Here is an 18,903-nt window from a genome sequence, read left to right as displayed (position 1 = left end):
TAAAAAGTCATTTTTTTCATTATACAGTATGGTGGCACCTTGAGTTATGAGTGCCCTAACTTACTAGTTTTTTCAGGTATGAGCCGCCAATGTTTTGCTTTGTGTTTCAAGGCAGATTTTGAGTTACGGGCAAGCTTCAGACAGGCTGCCACGTGAGTAAAGAAAACAAAAACAAAAGCAACCGTCGCAGATGCTCTTTCAGTTGTTCATTGAACAGGACAAACAATCAAACACGCAAGTACAAGAACAATCACACGAAGCATGTAGCAAACGCTACCTCCCACTGATCCGTGTAGTCGTCAGAGCACCTTGCTGTCACCTACTAGGCCAATCCCCTTAAGGGCACATCACACAAATACGGGTGCGTGTGTGTGACTTTTGCCTTAATCACAATTTATAAAACCAGTTTATTTCTTTAAATTCTCTTTTTATTGGTTTTAAAGACAGAAGACAAGACAGAAATATCACATAACCAAACAATGACGTTGGCGAAGGAACTGGAGGTGGGAGTGTTGTAGAAAGGCGATGCCGTCAAATAAAGAACCCAATTATCCAACATACGACATCAGGTAGGACAAGTTTGTTATTATTTACGGTCGCTTCCTTGTTCTTGTTTCACGTCACAATTCATGACGTGACTCAGGATTAGTCGAACTGTGCCCACACACCAAATTATTTTTTATCAATTTATTTGAGCTCCAACCTGTTTTAGACCCTAATATTGGGACAAATTCACCATGAAGACACATCAGAGTATAGGATAATCTTGTAGGATAACATTATAAGACATAAAATAGTCTGGAACCTTCTTTTTCTTGGCCTAGAATTGGGCAAAATCGGGACAGGCCGGTTATCATTGTGTTTACTGGGCCTCATAATTATGACTCCCCCGCCCCTTAACCTCGCCTATGATTTTTTTTTTTTTTAACTGGCGTAAAGGGGCTTCCAAAGTATGTCCTGTTTATGAAAAACTGAAAATCTGTGAGTTATCCTTATGATTCTCATACTATTGTGGTAAGACTGCACTAGGTAGTACTTAAACATTCTGTTTACAACTAAATGTCTTCAGAGTACAACATTTTCACCAACATTTGATTTGAACACGCTTTTACCTCAAACAACCACACACAAGCGCTCATTGCATCCGGAAACCTTGCACATTTCATTTTCCCAGGCAGCCCTCCCAACAAAAACATTGCTGTGGGTAAAGAAAATGGACTTGGCGGCCAACAAGCCAATCAGCACTTAGCTAGATTTCGATTTTCCCCACATTCCGCAGCGATTGGTCCACTCGCCGCCTCGGCAGCCCGCCTTCTTAACAATGATTGGTCAGGTTTCGCGGCTCTGTGGGAGTCATTTGAATAGACCTGGTAGCGAGAAACATTACGAGTGGCCACTGCTTGAAGGCGACTCAAATAACAGCAGAGAAGACGAGGCACACAATGGAGCTCATAGCAGCGCGGATAACCTACTGAAAGACTTATCAGTACAGAACGGGCCGTGCAGCTTTATCCGCATGTGATAAGAGTGTCTGAAAAAAAAAAGTACGAACGCTTTGGCTAGTTTTGCCCTCGAACTGCTCTTTGTTTTTCGGACGTTCAGCTGCATCGCATCACAAGGTAGGCAAGTGTTAAGCGTGCTTCGATAATGACACGAGCACATTAAGTTTGCGTTTTAAATTCCAAAATACATTTTAATGTGTGCTGCTAAGAATACTTAATGACTGTTTACAGTCCTCGTTAGGTTCTTTAAAGTCTTCCTTTCATTCAAGCGCCCAGACTGTGAAGTGAATACAACTCAACTTCGTTATGTAATTTTAACTCCAAATGATCAACCTTTGTTACAAGGCACATGCTGTTTTATACACTTGGCCAATGTGTTATTTGTTTACCACGCCGAAGAGGCTATAATTAGGCTTGTAGTCCCACACAAACAAACATTGCTCTTGCAGCACCTGTGATGGGACTGTGGTTGCACAGCATGCCCCCCCCCCCCCCCCCCCCCCCCCCTCCTCTTCACACGCAGCTCTGACTTTACTGTGTTCTGACTCACGAGACCATAATGTGGACCAGGCATGGTGCCCGTGTATGTGAGCGAGAGAGAGAATAACAGATTGTGTGTGCCTGCAGGGAAAAGAAATGGGGAGAATAAAAAGTGTGTGTACTCCAGGCCAAGTTGCAGTCCTAAAAAAATAAATAAATAAAATGCTTAAAAGGCTTTACCTCTCTCGTTCTTAGTCCTTTTTTAAAATTTATTTGTATTATTTATTTATTTTTACTTTTCGTCTTAGCCTCCCTGACAGATGCCACGTAAGCCCCTAAAATTACACCCCAACACTTAATAATTTACATAAAGGTAGCCAGAAAGCATCCCTTGGTGCTCCACCTGGTCTAAAAATAATCTTGTCTCACCTTTTAAAGTGACACATCTTCACTCGCTTTTGAGTATGTAGTTGGGGCTGTCATTCTTTTCATGGGAGTGAGAGGGGAAAAGCCAATGTGGAAAGCTTAGGTTTATTATATCCTCGTAGGAGAGGAGATAATGTGTCTTTATCCCCTCCGACTCGAGGTTAATACTGTACTAGCCTACTAGATCATTCAGGGGTGTGTGAGTATGGATAGAGCACGCACGTATGTGTGAATTATGTGTGTGTGTGTGTGTGTGTGTGTGTAGGGAGGGGGGGGGGGCATCTGCAGTTTTCAGTTCCACTTTTGTGTTGTCCGTTAAGGTGATGACGACATTGGAACTCTGGTGCCGTTGGTACGGAAGTGAGAGGCCCCCCATCCCCCAAAATAAATAAATAAGATTGGGGGTGTATAGAGACTGAGGCAGGTTCTCGTGCTTGAAAAGACAAGAAGAAAGAGAAATAAGGTATCAGAAATGAGGCTTGTGATCTACTGCAGAAACTTGTCTCAGCATCAGTAAAACCACCCAAACACAAAAAAGTAAGTTAATACCCCACCTTAGCCCCATGCCAGCTGTCGTTGGATTGGTGATATGGATGGTAAGGGTGGGAATCGTAGAGTAACTCCTGTTACCATATTGTTGTGATAGTTGGCCAGTGACAATATGGTAGTGATCATTCAATAATCAGTGTATTGGGAAATTATCCGTATATGTCACTAAAGAAAGGAATACCCGTATAAAGTCTTCTTACACATTATGCATTCGTAGTAATTGATGAAATAAGCAAATCAAATACCGATACAGTGGTACCTCGACTTACAAGTGACCCAATTTATGTTTTTTTTTTAGATACAAGCTGTCGCTTGGCCAAATGTTTGCTTTGACTTGCAAACACAAGTTTGAGATATGAACACTAGATGGTTTGGCAGATAGTGAACAGTTCTTCAAAATAGAGGGCCAGCACTTGTTTCAAGCTGTTTATTGCCACTCCCAGTTTAAGTTTAGTGTCAAACTACAGAGAAAACAAAGAGAACTCCACATTGTTTATTTAAGACAACCACATAACTTTTATTTAGGAAAGTCCACCAGGTTAATGCCAGCAGTTGGTTTATTAAGACAAAGTAACGCAACTGGCTCCATTCTTGACAGTGGAGTGACTCTTTAGTCTTTTTTTTTTTTTTTTTTTATAAACAAAACCAATCGAATGTTTTTCATCGGACAAAAACGTCATTCAAAATCTTGTCATTAAGTGTGCAACTGCACATATTCAGATGTCTGACAGCAACAGCATCATTATCTGATGTTGGTGAATTCAGTATTAATACTGTGAAAGGTAACAGGATAATAAGATATTTTACCATGTTATTGATATATCGTACCACCCCAAATTAATTTGTTTGTTTCAATATGTTGAAATACAACTTTTAATTGCGACTAAAAATGCATCCACCATCTCCGACTCATGTCCACATGTACTCTGGAATTAAAATAAATATTTTTTTTTTCTAATGCATTAACTCATAACCAAGGTTAAGCATTTGAAAGTGGTTAGCCGAGAAAAAGGGGACAACTGAGGTGTTTTTAATGTTACATTATTCAGCTATGCGAGAGGTGCAAAATATTCCGACCATGTCTTAGAATGTTGCAGATCAGTTAAAAAAACAACAACAACCCTGCATATCACCACCACAATAAGAATCATAATAGAGCAAGCAGAAGTGAGCAGTCAGTGCTAAGAGTAGGTGAGTCGGTTTTAAAGAGAAAGGTGGACTTTCCCCCTCATTCCTTAGTTTTTTTTTTGGCAGGCAAGGTTGATGCAAGCAAGTGATTTGTGCTTGTCTCCACAGTCAGTTTTTAAAAGGTTTGCCGCTTTGAGGAAACCACGAGTGTGCAATGTACTTGGACTTTAACCTCGTTTGTTGTTACTAATAGAGCTGACTACAACATGTTTTGCCTTGAGAAAAACAAGCCTCTCCTTTACGTGACTGTTATACCTTATTATAGCCAAAGTAAATGAGGTTAAGTGTAGAACAAAGGCAATGTTTCATCACACTATGAGAAGTAAAACATTCTATCTTGTCCTTCATATTGGGATCATCCACATTCACAACAAAGTTTGTACATTAAGGGACACTCTGCAACAATGCTGCTCTGTGGGATTGACTTAATTGGGTGGACCCTTCAAATGGTTAAACAACAGATAATTTGCATATTTGAGTGTCACCAAACACAATATTTAAAAAAATAAATAAAAATCCTCTCCTATATGTCTTTTTTTGTGTAATCCTGTTAACTAATATGGAAAAAAACTAATGAAAACCTCGGAGGTTGTCCAAAGTCCATCCATCTTATGCAACAGCAGACTGTTACTGGGTCATGGAGATGTTCGAAGGGCTTAACTGGCTTTCATTGAGGGCAATTTACAATTGAACGCCTGAGCCAGCTGCTCATACTTAACATCATAATTGTAGCTGACCTTCGCCCCTAAGAGTGTGTACTTGTCATATCTGCTAAGATCTGTAAATGAGTTTCATATTTCATCATCACCAACACAAATGCTCATTTGTTTATGGCCCTTTTGCAAATACAACTGTGGCTTTACAGTCTGCAAGGTCAGTGCAGATGATATTTATGCGAGGATAATAATCTATACTACTTGTGAGTGATGTGGAACTGATGAAGGAGCCTACAAACGGCACAGCGGCGTCACACAGCCTGATGGTGGCGAGTATGTGAAAGCTGCTGTGTGTGTGATCTGCTCTGATCTCTTCCCGTGGGTCTTTGTGCGATTGTTAACACCATGACAGGACAGATAATACCGCTATTGTCGGAAGACCACCCCCCTTCATCCTCCAGACCCCCACCCTTCTACATAGTCCGGTGTACCTTTTTTCTTTTTTCTTAAATCTCATAATGTAATTTGGACAAAGTAGCGTGCTGAAGGTACAGGGATTATTTTTTTGAAACTATCTGCAGTGCACTGCAAAGTCAGAATCTGCGCTGGGCCACATTTCAGTCATTCACAGAGCATAAGGGGTATTTACACAGAACAATTAAAAACTGATAAAAAATGAATTTAAAAAAAATGTAATTTTGGACTTTCAAAAAAAAAAAAGATATCTGAAATCTTAAAACATTTGAAAAATGGGTCGAACGTTTTTAAAAACGACAGCATCACAGTTTTCGTGTAAAACACCAAACGAGTCTGTGAAAATGGAAGCCATGGTTCTGCGTCTAAAACCTTAAAATATTTGGAAACAGGTTGAAAGTTTTTAAAAACAACAGCATCGCAGTTTTCGTGTAAAACACCAAACGAGTCTGTGAAAATGGAAGCCATGGTTCTGCGTGTTAGCCAATGATTGACGTAGCACTTAAGTAGCTTTGTGTTTGTGGAGTGCACTGGGGTCCTCCTTTACGTCCGCATTCCATTACAAGTGCGGCGATTTCATGCAACTTTGTTCGGACCGTGCCGTAGTCTATCAATAACCTAAGCTCAGCTAACGCATTGATGAAGTCATAACTGCAGTTATTCCATAAATTTGAAGCACAGCTGTAACTGAGCGGGCTGGTTTGGAAACTAGTTCTTGTGTGCGTTTGTAACCTTGAAACTACGTTTGTCGTCTTGGGACCATCGCAAACATATTTAAGCTTTTTGAAAGTCACTGTGAATGGGTATCTTTCGTTATTGTTTTGACCAGGAATTGGCATTTGACTGTAAATATTAGCTTTGAATGGATGGTGGAATCTCCAAATTTTCGGAACTCCTGTGTCGTACAGAGCACAATAATGCTGCCAACCAAGAGGAGGAGTAACCTCTAGCATGGATGCAGCTCAACTCCCATATTGAATGTCATATTGTTCTTTTTAAGACCGCAAACTACTTGAGACTGACTCCGCAGCTCCTTTACTGGTGCAACTATCCAAGTGGTGCACCCCATTTTTCCAACAATCACCTAATCAATCAATCCATTAGGGTTCGTAGTCTTAATGTGCAGCTTTTCTACAACACAAAGAAAAACGTTCTCGTTTTTGCTCCGCAAATGGCTTCATCACGTTGAAACCAGAACATCGTGTTGTGTTGCTGCTGCTGTTTCTTTGAAACACTTCACAGTACACACACGCTTGTTTAGATCCATTAGGAGATGACAGCCTGCAGTTCCTCCTTAACTTCACTTTTAACCTTTTGATGAACTGAGAGTGCTACTTAAATTTTGGCCTGCAGAAAAGTTATTGTCTGTAGTGTCATGAAAATAAATGATTCCAGATTAAAGGGTAAATGAACTTAAAACGTATAAACTAAATTAACATAGTCATTGACGAAGCAGAGAGGCTGTATACTTGTGGTTTTTAGTTTAGGCATTTATTGTGCTTCTATCCCCACATCAAATTACTTTTCAAAGGCTGTAGTCTTTTGGAGCTTGGAATCATAGAGAATGCTAACTTTAAATTATGCTCCCAATGTCATAATTAAGTTGTCCAACCTACAATTTAGTGTAAGATTTCAAGCTGCATTATGGAAGTACTAAATTTCACAGGGGTCAACTTTTAAGGAATTCAGCCCAAAGAGCCAAATGTTTTGGATGCTCCCCCCCCCCCCCCCCCCCCCCCCTTACAAAGATGGTCAGCCCTTTGAAGAATAAGAAAGTATATAATGTTTGATTCTCATGTGGAGTTGACCGCCTTCATGGGCCTTTCCAGATGACATATTGTAAGTTTGAGCAAGTTAAAGCCACAATAATCATTTAACTCGGTTAGGAGGACGACTGTAGCTCCCAGAGTTCAGTAGACAAACTGCCGCTGGACTGGCTGGCAGTGGCACGGCGCCAAGTGTGCGCCTATGTGTGTGTCTGACAGAGAGAGTGTTTGTGTGTGTGTGCGTGATGCTGGCTGAAGCAGGCCCTCCTCTGTCGGCCGTATGATGGACAAACAAAAGCCTGCTGGATTCCTGTGGGCTTTTGTTTTCTGACACGTTGTATATGCACATCAGTGTGTGAGGTATGCATTTTGTCTGTGCGTGTGCGTGTAAGCCAGCTTGATTTACACTGGCATATGGTACTAAGACAGGATGAGGATGGCTCCAAAGTTAAAGCATGCCTGGGTGGTGATTTAGGATCAGCTTACCTTTCTCAGATCCAATTATCTTAACCATTAAGACAATAAAATCACTGCTGTCCCGAGACCATGCGTCTGCCTGTTTGTTTTCCTTTCAGGTTGAACCAAGCTAAAAAAAAAAAGTGCATTTACAGCACAAAGGGGGGTATATGTAGGATAAAAACATGTTGTAAAGCAGAGTGAATTTCCACATGGGGTGTCTTCACAAAGTTCAAAGCCTTAAAGGAATGCACAGAGGAGGGCTACAATTATGTGACTTAAGCGTAATTACTTTGACACACTTCTGAGTCTCTACTTTGGGTGATCAGCTTTCATGTTATTTGCACAACCTGCGAATGCTGCTTAAAGATTGACCACATTCCAAGCACGGTATAGTCAACAGGTTGCACAAGAGTTTGATAGAGGGATTTTGTGTGTTATGCCTTCCCAGTATATGGTAGTAGTTACATATAACAGAACCTCATATTCAGCACACCTTTTTTTTTTAATTATTATTGGTAGATACCATGAAAAAGCAAAGCCAAAGAGACAGTGAGTAGTTTTGTTTACCCAGTCTCTTCCAACAAATAAAAGCTGTTTAGATTTCTTGGCAAATCTTTGCCGATTGGAAGTATTGGAAATCAAACAAATCCTTTACAGGTTTAAACCATCTCCACTGTAAAACCTTTAGCTATACAGAGAGTCCTAGTTTGATGACAGTGTTCCGTTCCCATGGTGGCAGCATAACCATAATTGGTACGCAAGTCGGAATTCGCTGTAGTCTATCACTAACCTAATGCTAATGAGGTAGTAAAGCAACAGTAACTATTCATATGGAAAGCACTTCTAGAAAAACAAAAAAAAAAAGGAAAAATAGTAAGTAAGTCTTGCGCCGGTTTGCAAACGAGTTTACAGTGAACCCCCGCGACTCAAGGCGAATAGCGATGGAGCCCTGTGGCCAAAAGTGAAAATTCCTAATTGAAAAAAGGTTTACAACTGCCTATAGGTGCCACAAGGTGGCAGCACAGCTCTTCATAAAGCTCCTCAATTAATGTCAACCTAGTCCCTTGACACCAAAATGCCACAAAATGGCACCAAAGAAATACTTATCTAAAATACTGGGCTTTGGCCTAAGTTGGACAACAGCAAATAGGTGAGGATTCAGCAAATAACAGATGATAGGTTAAAAGAAATCTGTGAATGTGAAAGTGCATATATGCAGAAGTTTACTCACTGTATTGTGCACCATTCATAACCTTGAAACCTTTTATTTCAGGACTGTTGTAAACCAAGAACCCCCTTCACAGGCAATATTTAAAATAACCTTATTAACATACCATTGTAAACAAGGGAACGACCGATAATAGTAAAACACAACAAAACAACCCAAAAAATGTGACAAAAAAAGTGATGAAAAAGAATGAAAGCTTTAGAAAATAATACTTTCTTTATTGTGGTCTCTCCCCAAGTGGCCATGCCTCCCACAACCCCATACGCCGGAAAGTTCAGCAACTGTGGCCTTTACAGTGGCAACAATAACAACTACCAGCAGCCACACAGCCCATACCGCCACTGCGCCTCTGCAAAGACCACCAAGGAAAGTGTCTACAATGGCGCGTACTCTCTGGCAGAGAACCCATATGACATACCGCACGCTCACAGCGTGTATTGCGGTGTTCCCGTGGACTCCGTGAGCACTAAAGAACGTCATTACAGCAGCAGGAGTGCCGTTTCGGACAACCTGTACTCCAACACGCAGCCTCACAGCCCGCGCCAGCACAGCACGACCTGTCCCGCACGAGTGCACCGTCAAACCAGCACCAGCAGCGGCAGCGAACAGTCCTGTCGGAGCAGCGCCGCGGCCAAAAGTCGACTTAACATACACGGGGTCACCGCCAGCTATGGGGAAATGTGTTACCACGACAACAGTTTGGTTTCAGCATCTCTCGAGGCACTTATTCAACACTTGGTCCCTACCGTGGACTACTACCCTGATGTAAGTCACATGGCCTCTCTTGTTTTTAATAGTCAGTCTGTATATTTCAGTCCTCACTCATACTTCTCTTCTGTGTCCTTCATATGATCAGAGGTCGTACGTTTTCACCTTCCTGCTGAGCTCACGCCTCTTCCTGCACCCCTACGAGCTCATGACCAGAGTTTGTCACCTGTGTGTGGAGCAGCAGCGGTCGGGAGACACCCTGCTGGATAAGGTGGGTGGATTATTTACACACGGTCTTATATACACTATTTGACGCCGGTCTCCAAATGTTTAGGCGTTCCCACATTGTTACCATGTCAACAGATTTATGTTCCCACAGGCACGCATGCACACATACAAACACACTGGATACATGAAAATCTTGCAAGCCAGTTTCCCAACCTTTATTGAGCCAAGGCACATATTTTACAAAATCTCACAGCACAACACTAACCAAAGAGTATATACTGTATACTGAAATAATGATGATCCTCTGGTCTCGATTTTCTCCTCATAATTACCTACTTGTTATGAAATCTGAAGGGAAAGCTGATATACTTGCAGGAATACGGTGGTATGTGATAGAATCACTGCCTAAGTACATTTCAGTTGTTTTTAACTTTTCAGTGCAATATATTTGCATTTAAGTTTGAAAAACTGATTGTTTTTAAACATTTATTTAGATATAATTTTTATTTAACCTTTATGTGCAAAACATTACAATACAATCATTATTTAAGTAAGTTTTTTTTTTACAATATTTAAGCGCAGTGTTTATGTTCAAACTGTTCCTAATGTTACTGTGTCTTACGATTAGATAATACTTTTTAGGAACAAAACCTCGGTCTCATTTTTGATAAACACTTGGGCCTTCTGTGCTATTGTATTTTAATCTTGGTCATGATAGTGGTACTTGGAGAGAAGTATTTTTGTTAGGTGGTTCTTGGTGTACAAAGTTTGACCAGATGACTTATTAAACAGACAAAAGTAGAACAATGTAGATAAGAAGCAATTATTGTGATTTTGCTAAACAAACCTCCATGAGCAAAGCCCTTTATGATGCCACTATTTGTCCTGTTATGTTTGCCCAGATCCGTTTCCGTGAAGTGGCGCCAAAGCTGGTACAGCTGCTGACCGAGTGGACCGAGACCTTCCCGTACGACTTCAGGGACGAGCGGATGATGCGTTGTCTCAAGGACATGACGCATCACGTGGCCAGAGGGGACGAGGTTGGTGTCACATTTTCTCCGTAGTTGAAACACTTTAATTTGATCGAGGTGATAGATTTTTGGAAATGCATTGATTTTGATGCATTGAATTATGTTTATATTTTTATTATTATTTGTTTTTTTATTGGATTATAATTTAAATTTTGTTTGCACCAGTACTCTTGGCGGGCCATGCAGCAGATGACCCAGCGCCTAATAAAACGCCTGTCTGCCCTCGGCCAATACGAGGAAGCGGTAGCTGCGTTAAGTGCAGTGGCGACCGAGCGCCCCGTCTCCCTAAAGAGCAAAAGGGAATCGGTGCCAAGAAGCGACGTTCTGAGCGTGTGCGATGACCCCTTCATCCTTGCTCAACAGCTGACACACATTGAACTGGTAAGCACTTCTTGGTTCGTGGTGTGTGTATTTGGGGATTTATAAGTGTTTTTAAACATTTATAATTTTCTGTTAAGTCTATATGTAGTTATATGTTAACAGCACTTAAGTAAATATACAATATATTTGGTTATGTGTACAAAAATTTTTTTAATGCTTCATGCGAATCTTAAACAGCTTTTATTTTATTTGGCTGTTTCACTTCAGTTTCACACGTGAAAATGAGTGGAATGTTTGTTTACATTTTCTGTAAAAACAAAAAGCTTTCTGTCTGAGTTGTTTTTTGTGGCCGTTAAAACCATTTTCCAGGGCTTTGTCAGATGTGTGCACTTTTTTTGTGGTAATCCTTTCATTTAAAGTTATCAAGATTTCTATTCATCAGCATCTCTCTCCTGGTATTATTGTTGTTAATATTTTCTGTGCCTTCGCTTCACAGGACAGGCTGAGTTTTATCGGACCTGAGGAGTTTATCCAGACCTTCGCCTTGAAGGACCCCCTAGAGAACCACAAGGTAGCGTACACACTGACTGTTATCATGTATTACTGTGTGCGACAATTGGACTCAAAACAGAAAAGATTACAACCACACTTGAGTGTTTTATTTTATAGATGTGAACGCTACTTACTCTCTTAAAAGGAACGACTTACTGCAATGTGGTTTGTAATTAACAGCGTCAAATAAAGCCAACAGTTGATTTTAATGTTTTTCCTTTGCTATTTTTGTCTTTGTGTCTAATTTAGAGAGCTTTAGAAACCACATGAAGCATTCCCCTGGCTGTTGAGTGTGAAATTTTCTCAACTTTAATTTGTAATTTTTATTTGAAGTAGCTTTTGAAAGTGCATCAAACACAATGGGAAACAGCCAATCTGCGAGCGTGTGACGTGCGAGTGGCGCTATGAGTCAACTGAAGGGTGCCTTGCAATCAGCACTGTAGCGGACCAAAGCGCTGTGATTGTGTGTTGGGCCGTCGCCAGTTATATAAGACCATTTTCTGCAAGGGTTAGTATGGGAAAAAGTCTTGAGATATAGCAGCGTGTCACCACCACTGTTGTGTAAGCATGTCTGGGATTATGTCATCAAGGCCAAGTCAAGTATATTTTTACTGCACCTTTTAATTATTTATTTATTTTTTTAATAATGTATATACATACACTTGTGTTCATGATACTCTGTGACCAGAGTCCAATCTAGGGTGTACCACGCCCGAGGCAAAAGGTCAGTTGGGATTGGCTACAGCTCAACTGCGACTGTGAAATGGATAAATCGTAGAAAATGAATGAATGTGTTTAGAATAATAGCAGTGTGTTTAAAAGGCTCTACATCCTTGTCATAACTTTCCATTCATGCAGATGTATTGGAAACACTACACATTGTTTTGCAGATCTAAACATGAAGAATATACATGTATCAGATACATATTTAGTATGTTGTCCCTTTACCAAAAGTGAATAAAAAGGAATGTGGGATTAGGCTTTTGAAAAATAGCAATGTCTTTGTCTGCATTTTAGTTAAATACCAAGATTAATGTTTTAAATACACAGATTAATGTTATGGAGTGGCAAGCCCAATCCCCCTATTGCCCCATAAACTAGTGGGTTGCCATCAAAAATGCTGTTTCTCAGGTCAAACCAAGAAATGCAGAGGAAAAGTGGAAAGTAGTCCAATGGTACAGTGGTATACAGGTGTTGAAGAAGTCAGTTGACTCCATGCAACACTGAAACTGGTTAACAACTAAATATTAGTTCAGTGACTCAAAGCATTTTTCAGTTTATACAGAACATTTTGTTTGTAAAGAACAATGCAGACACTGATATTTTTGGAACAGTCTTATATTCCAGTCAAAAACTTAAATATTAAAATTGGATTGGATTTTGAGCTTTGTTTTTTGTTTGTCACTATTGCTGTTCTTCTGGACATAACTACTTTTTTTTTTTTTTTTTTAAATAATGGAAGCACCTTTTGCAAACAGATTCCCCACACAAACACCCCATGTAAGCCAGGTGATGCGAAGGCAGATGTAGATGAGACGGGGAAATGAAAAAAAGAGCGGACACGTCACAGATTTTATTGTGTAGCAGGGCTTGCGTGGGAGTGAGGGTTCTCAAGATCCTGGCCAGCAGGAAGTGACAGATAGGCAGACAGCCTTCCTTTGTCATTATATAATTACCATAGACAAGATGAAAAAAGGCGGCACGGTGGCCGACTGGTTAGAGCGTCTGCCTCACAGTTCTGAGGACCCGGGTTCAATCCCCGGCCCCGCCTGTGTGGAGTTTGCATGTTCTCCCCGTGCCTGCGTGGGTTTTCTCCGGGCACTCCGGTTTCCTCCCTCATCCCAAAAACATGCATGGTAGGTTAATTGACAATTCAAAATTGCGCGTAGGTGTGAATGTGAGTGAGACTGGTTGTTTGTTTCTATGTGCCCTGCGATTGGCTGGCAACCAGTTCAGGGTGTACCCCGCTTCATGCCCGATGATAGCTGAGATAGGCTCCGGGACCCTAGTGAGGAGAAGCGGCTCAGAAAATGGATCAATGGATGGAAGATGCAAAAAAAATCATGACATTTAATTTAGCTAAGCCAATAATTGTAATTGCTCAGAAAACTGACAGATAAGAAATATTTCTCAAAGGCTCAATAGATGGATGTGCACTTGTTCCTTCAAATTTTATGAACCTTGCCGGGCAAAGCAGGGAATAGTTGCATTGCATTAAAAGTTGTCTTTTTGAGATTTTTCTTTTTTTGTGTACTGATCACAGGTTACAGTTTTATTTTTTTGCATTTGTAACAGTAGTTGAGACCTCAAAACCGTATCGCTTTCTCCCTTTTTCCTCATAGATTTAATTAATTGAAATGATAAGTGTAATTAGAATCAACTTTACAATTGGAGCGATCAACTTTTGTATTAGATCTTTAGTATCATTAATGCATGGGGGTTACCTGGTGGGATACATTTACTGCTGACTCATTTGCCTGACTTTCTGTGAAGGCAGTGTGGGTTCACTTCCCACTCAGTAACAGTAGGAATGTGAGTGTGAATGGTTGCCCGTCTAGTCAAAATGTGCCCTGCATTTAACTGCCGACCATTCCAGGCTGTCATCTGCCTTTTGCCCGAAGTCAGCTGGTGATAGTCTGCATATGCATAAGCGCTATAGAAAATTGATTGATTAGTCAATAATTTTTACACTTAACCAATCATCTCATCTTGTGTTTTGACCACGTTCTCTCTCAACTTGTGTTTTTCAGGGTTTCTTCAGAAAGCGCAAGACCAGCAATCTGGAGGCGTACGTGAACTGGTTCAACAGACTGAGTTACCTTGTGGCCACTGAAATCTGTATGGTGCGTTCATTGTCCGCTTGTGAAGATTTCACAGAGGTCTATGTCAGGCACTTGGGAGTATATTTCTGGGTTGACTCTTGTGTTCTCTTCTAGCCGGTGAAGAAGAAACACAGAGCACGCATCATCGAGTTCTTCATCGATGTGGCGCAGGAGTGTTTTAACATTGGCAACTTTAACTCCCTCATGGCCATCATCAGTGAGTAGTTAAGCCCTCATGGAATCGTCTTTATTATTCTTCCGACAAATTTACAAGTGAGTGTATTCTGGTGAAAATGTACATATGGCAAGGGTCCCCAACACAACCCTCCAAAAATCACTCGAGTAAAATATGAGCCTCCGACAGTTTCTAATGTTGTGGACATGTCTGTCATAACAAGACGCATGAAAAGGTTTCAATGACCCAGGCCTAAAAATTTAACAGGAAGTTGACCATTTTTGTTTGAAGCACACATTTTGGGTGAGTTCTCGTGCTTGCAGTTCGAGGAACTCTCGGGAAGTTGCCCGAGTGAGCCCCGCTCGAAAGCAGGTATCCTAGACAGATGGGCAACGCTGAATTGCAAAGCTTTTTTTGCGTACGCCATCGAATTTTGGTCAAACAGGGCGTCAAAATCTGATGATCAATCTAGGATTCACCATGAAAAGGGGGTGCGAGGGCCCGTTCATTGCTGATGGATCACACATTTTTTTAAATACTAATGTACTATATCTAACTGTCCAGTACTGTCATATTTGTTTTTGTCCCCGATAAACAATAAGCAATTAATTTGGAGTGTATTGATTTTGCATGGTTACTGGCAATTAACCTGAAGGCTAATGTTGCAACAGCTACGGCCATGGCGATCACGTCTAACTGTGACATTGCATTCATACCCGCGCTCGATCTAATTAGCCTTTTAAACAGCATCCATGTTGAGCCCTCTGTTGTGCTGATTTCTTGTTTCCACTGAGCCAAACAAAGCAGGCACAACGCCACCTCGGGGTGGGTTTTTTAAATAGCCACCGTTGGCGTGACAGAGTTTGCAGCTATCACTTGGTTGCTATGGCGGCCTGTGCGCCAAAGGCTTATCAACAGAAGGTCTTTCCCTCTGGTCCGTCTTTGCGTGATTTATAATTTAGAGCTGTGAAATGGCAGGCTTTGTGAAAGGAGATTTTGGTACTTTATTGTTTTTTATTGTCCAATTTTTATACAATTGGACATGGTTGTGTAGCCCTGTTACCCTAAAGAAAAAGAGAAATGGACTCTCTGTACTAAATCAGCTCTTTTTGTGGCATTTCAGCTGGGATGAACATGAGTCCTGTTGCCAGACTGAAAAAGACTTGGAGTAAAGTCAACACTGACAAGTTTGAAATTCTCGAGGTGAGAAAACCCACACACTCACTAAATGTCATCCCGGGCCATCCCACTGTGCACTTACATTAAAACGCTTGTGGTCGTTTGTCAAATGTCTCATATCTCGTGCGTCTGTCCTAATTCAGCACCAGATGGACCCATCCAGCAACTTCAGCAACTATCGCACTGCGCTCCGCGGCGCCACCCAGAGATCCGAGACTGCACACAGCGTCCAGGAGAAGATTGTGATTCCTTTCTTCAGCCTGCTCATTAAAGACATTTACTTCCTGAATGAAGGCTGTGCCAGCAGGCTGCCCAACGGACACATCAACTTTGAGGTTGGCTCACAACTCAAGACCGCTATGCTTGTTTGACACACTGAGGCTCGATTTTACATTCTAAGCCCAAGTGCATGATTAATTCTATTTCCATATGCATTTCAAGTGCCTTGTAATATGGTGGCGTATACACTGACAGGACACAGAACTCCACAAGTGTCACCACTGAACAGTGACAAGTGTTTTACTCCCAAGTATACTGACGAAACACATTTTAATACTGTACATAAGCAATACAAATTTTAAACGTTTACAATTACATTCGGTTTAGTTGGCCCGGGCATTGATTTAAATGAAGCAAACTGTCACATTACTCCAATGGCCTCCGTCTTTAATTATTTTGAATATTTAATAATAGGCACACTTTTATTTACATCAAATTTAATGGTCTATGCTTTCGCTGCAGTTTAGATTTACAGGTGTTGTTTTTTAATGTGAATATTTGTGTTATTTGGGTGTTATTATGTATTCATCACAGAACGGGGCATCGCATTGGTGGCATAAATCTAATCTGTGGCAGATATCTGATATTTATCAGATTTGTATCCATATTTGGAAGAAGCCAGATTCCGATCTGAAGATGTCAGTCCTTGTTTTTTCCATTTTCACTTCTGTGACAGATACCCAAGTTGTTCCACTTGAGAGTCAAAAATTGCAATTGTGACAATAGCCTGAGACTAAATAATGGCAATGCAATAGCAGGCTTCCCTAAAGTCACATGCAGTACACAGTAATGTAATACCGCCCCCTTGTGGCGAATTAAAGTGCTCTTCTCAGGACATTACCCTCACAGTAAATCTGTTTCCAGAAACTTTGGGAGCTGGCGAAGCAGGTGAGCGAGTTCCTGGTGTGGCGTCAGGTGATCTGCCCGTTCGACAGAGATCGCAGAATCCTCCAATATCTTGTCACCACGCCGGTCTTTGCCGAAGACGGTCAGTCCACCTGTTAAACTTCTTGTTTTATGCGTCTTTATACACTTGACCGACAAGTACAGTGGTACCCAGAATTTAATTTGTTCCATTATTCACTTTATCAAATCGAGTTTATGATTAAGATTTCTACCCGAGCACCTCATTGGTTAACAAAGAGATGTTAGTCAATACTGTCTCTACAGGGGTTTCTTGGTTTACATCCCGGTGAAAGCATGCTCAGTTACCACCGCACCTACTGTGTGTTTCAGTGGATTATTTCACATTTGTGGCCTGGAATTGTGTTTTTTAATACATTTTTACCATGTTTTTGACTTTACTGCTGTGTTAGCGTAGGTAACATTCCGACTTGCATACAAAGCTTGCGTCGCCTTCATAGGAGTGGTACTTTGTTGTAAACTGAGGAGCCCTTGTGTGTAAGGATTATGAGTCTGACTGAAGTTGAGTGTCTGTGTGGAGTAATTTTTTCTCTCCACGAGACAATGATCGAATGTTGTGTGCTGATTTGTTTGTTCAGAGTTACATCTTGCCTCTTACGAGAGCGAAGGGCCGGAGAACAACATGGAGAAGGACAGTCGTCGATCTCTCCGGTGAGTCCACGTGGATAGAAACTATTACACACAACACTCAAAACTCCACCCTTTGACCTTCATATTAAAGTTCTACTTTTTTTTTTTCTTCCCCCCCCCCCCATAGATCCTCCCTGTTGCATCGAGAGAATCGATCATGAGGACAATTTTGTCCACTCTGCAGGGTGTAAATAAACATGTCAAATAGCATGTTAAAGCTACATGGCCATACATGCATACAGAGTATACATTCCCTAGGCCAGACCTGGAACAGCTAATTCTGCATTTTCTCAAATCAGCAGTTTAGCATACAGACTTTAATACTATAACCTGATCGTAGTTACAGTATATGTGACTAGAGCTCTCTGATGCTGAGGAATTCGTTCCTGCGTGTTTCCATGACCTCGTCTTTTTTTCAATTGGATCATCACTTTTGTCTGAGGCACTTTGTTGGAAAAGTTGGGCGGACCTCGCTTATTTCTATCGTTGTGGAAAGAAATGTGTCCAGCAATCGCTTATGATAACACTCCAGCCACATACTGCGAAAGGAGGAAACACTCAAGGACCAAACTGTTTTTATTGCAACACAATGGAGGCCGGGAAGTGGACATTCTGCCTTTTCGTCTTGTTGAGTGCTTCATTTCTAACGGCAACAATGAAATATGGCTCGAACATGAACTCCTTTCTGGCACTTTGACTTGTGTTTTGGTGAACCAGTTGTGTCATGTCATACAAGCTAAACGATGCACTTCATCTTCATCTGTTTTCTTACTGGACTTTATGCCTCTTTATTCCTACAGTATTAAGTTGTATTTTGTATCAGCAACTATATTGAATGTTTATTTCTTAATGTAGCGACCATGCTGGTTTGCCTCTTTCTTTTTTTTTTTTTTCTTTTAAATTTAATTTAATTTTTAAAAATTCGCACACACCAGCTAAGCTTTGACAGAATTGTGTTGACTTTAATGGAGCACAGCTTTAACACAGATATGAAACAAGTCATCCTCAATGTGTCTTTTTGTGATAAGTGGACATCTGTATCAGTTTGTTTATACATTTTTAAAAAAAAAGCTCATTTTATGTTATAAATGTTTTATAAAGTTTCATGTGCTTTGTTCAAACTTTACTGTGTATTACGTGTTTCTTGGTACTTGTACTGAAGCCTTTGTGAAAAGACAATTATATTTTTTTTCTTCCAAATAAATAAAGTAATACACTATGAATGCTTTGTTTTTCAAATAAACAAGTATTTTAAGTGAAACAACAACAGGTAACATTTTTGTCACACAATATAATATGACAGTTTGGTCTAAAATAGTAATACTG

The 18,903-nt window shown here is 40.7% G+C and overlaps 1 protein-coding gene across 2 annotated transcripts; it reads left to right on the top strand.

The window, feature by feature from the left end:
• Nucleotides 1-507: 507 nt before the first annotated feature.
• On the top strand, nt 508-18,800 carry LOC133413734 (ras-GEF domain-containing family member 1B-B-like). 2 transcript variants are annotated; one of them, XM_061698469.1, is made up of 13 exons: nt 508-569; nt 8,967-9,493; nt 9,585-9,707; nt 10,567-10,704; nt 10,861-11,076; nt 11,513-11,587; nt 14,319-14,411; nt 14,505-14,607; nt 15,689-15,768; nt 15,888-16,079; nt 16,888-17,011; nt 17,526-17,598; nt 17,705-18,800. In XM_061698469.1, exons 2-13 carry the CDS (start codon nt 8,972-8,974, stop codon nt 17,736-17,738), a joined length of 1,773 nt encoding a protein of 590 aa, XP_061554453.1. In that variant the 5' UTR covers nt 508-569; nt 8,967-8,971; the 3' UTR covers nt 17,739-18,800. The 2 variants fall into 2 exon arrangements, with proteins under 2 accessions (XP_061554453.1, XP_061554451.1); XM_061698467.1 differs by lacking the exon at nt 508-569 and adding an exon at nt 1,368-1,619.
• The last annotated feature ends 103 nt before the right edge of the window (nt 18,801-18,903 follow it).

Source organism: Phycodurus eques, chromosome 15 (genome assembly GCF_024500275.1).
Source record: "Phycodurus eques isolate BA_2022a chromosome 15, UOR_Pequ_1.1, whole genome shotgun sequence".
NCBI lineage: Eukaryota > Metazoa > Chordata > Actinopteri > Syngnathiformes > Syngnathidae > Phycodurus > Phycodurus eques.
Note: the sequence above shows the minus strand (reverse complement) of the source record. Positions and strands in the feature narration are given on the sequence as shown.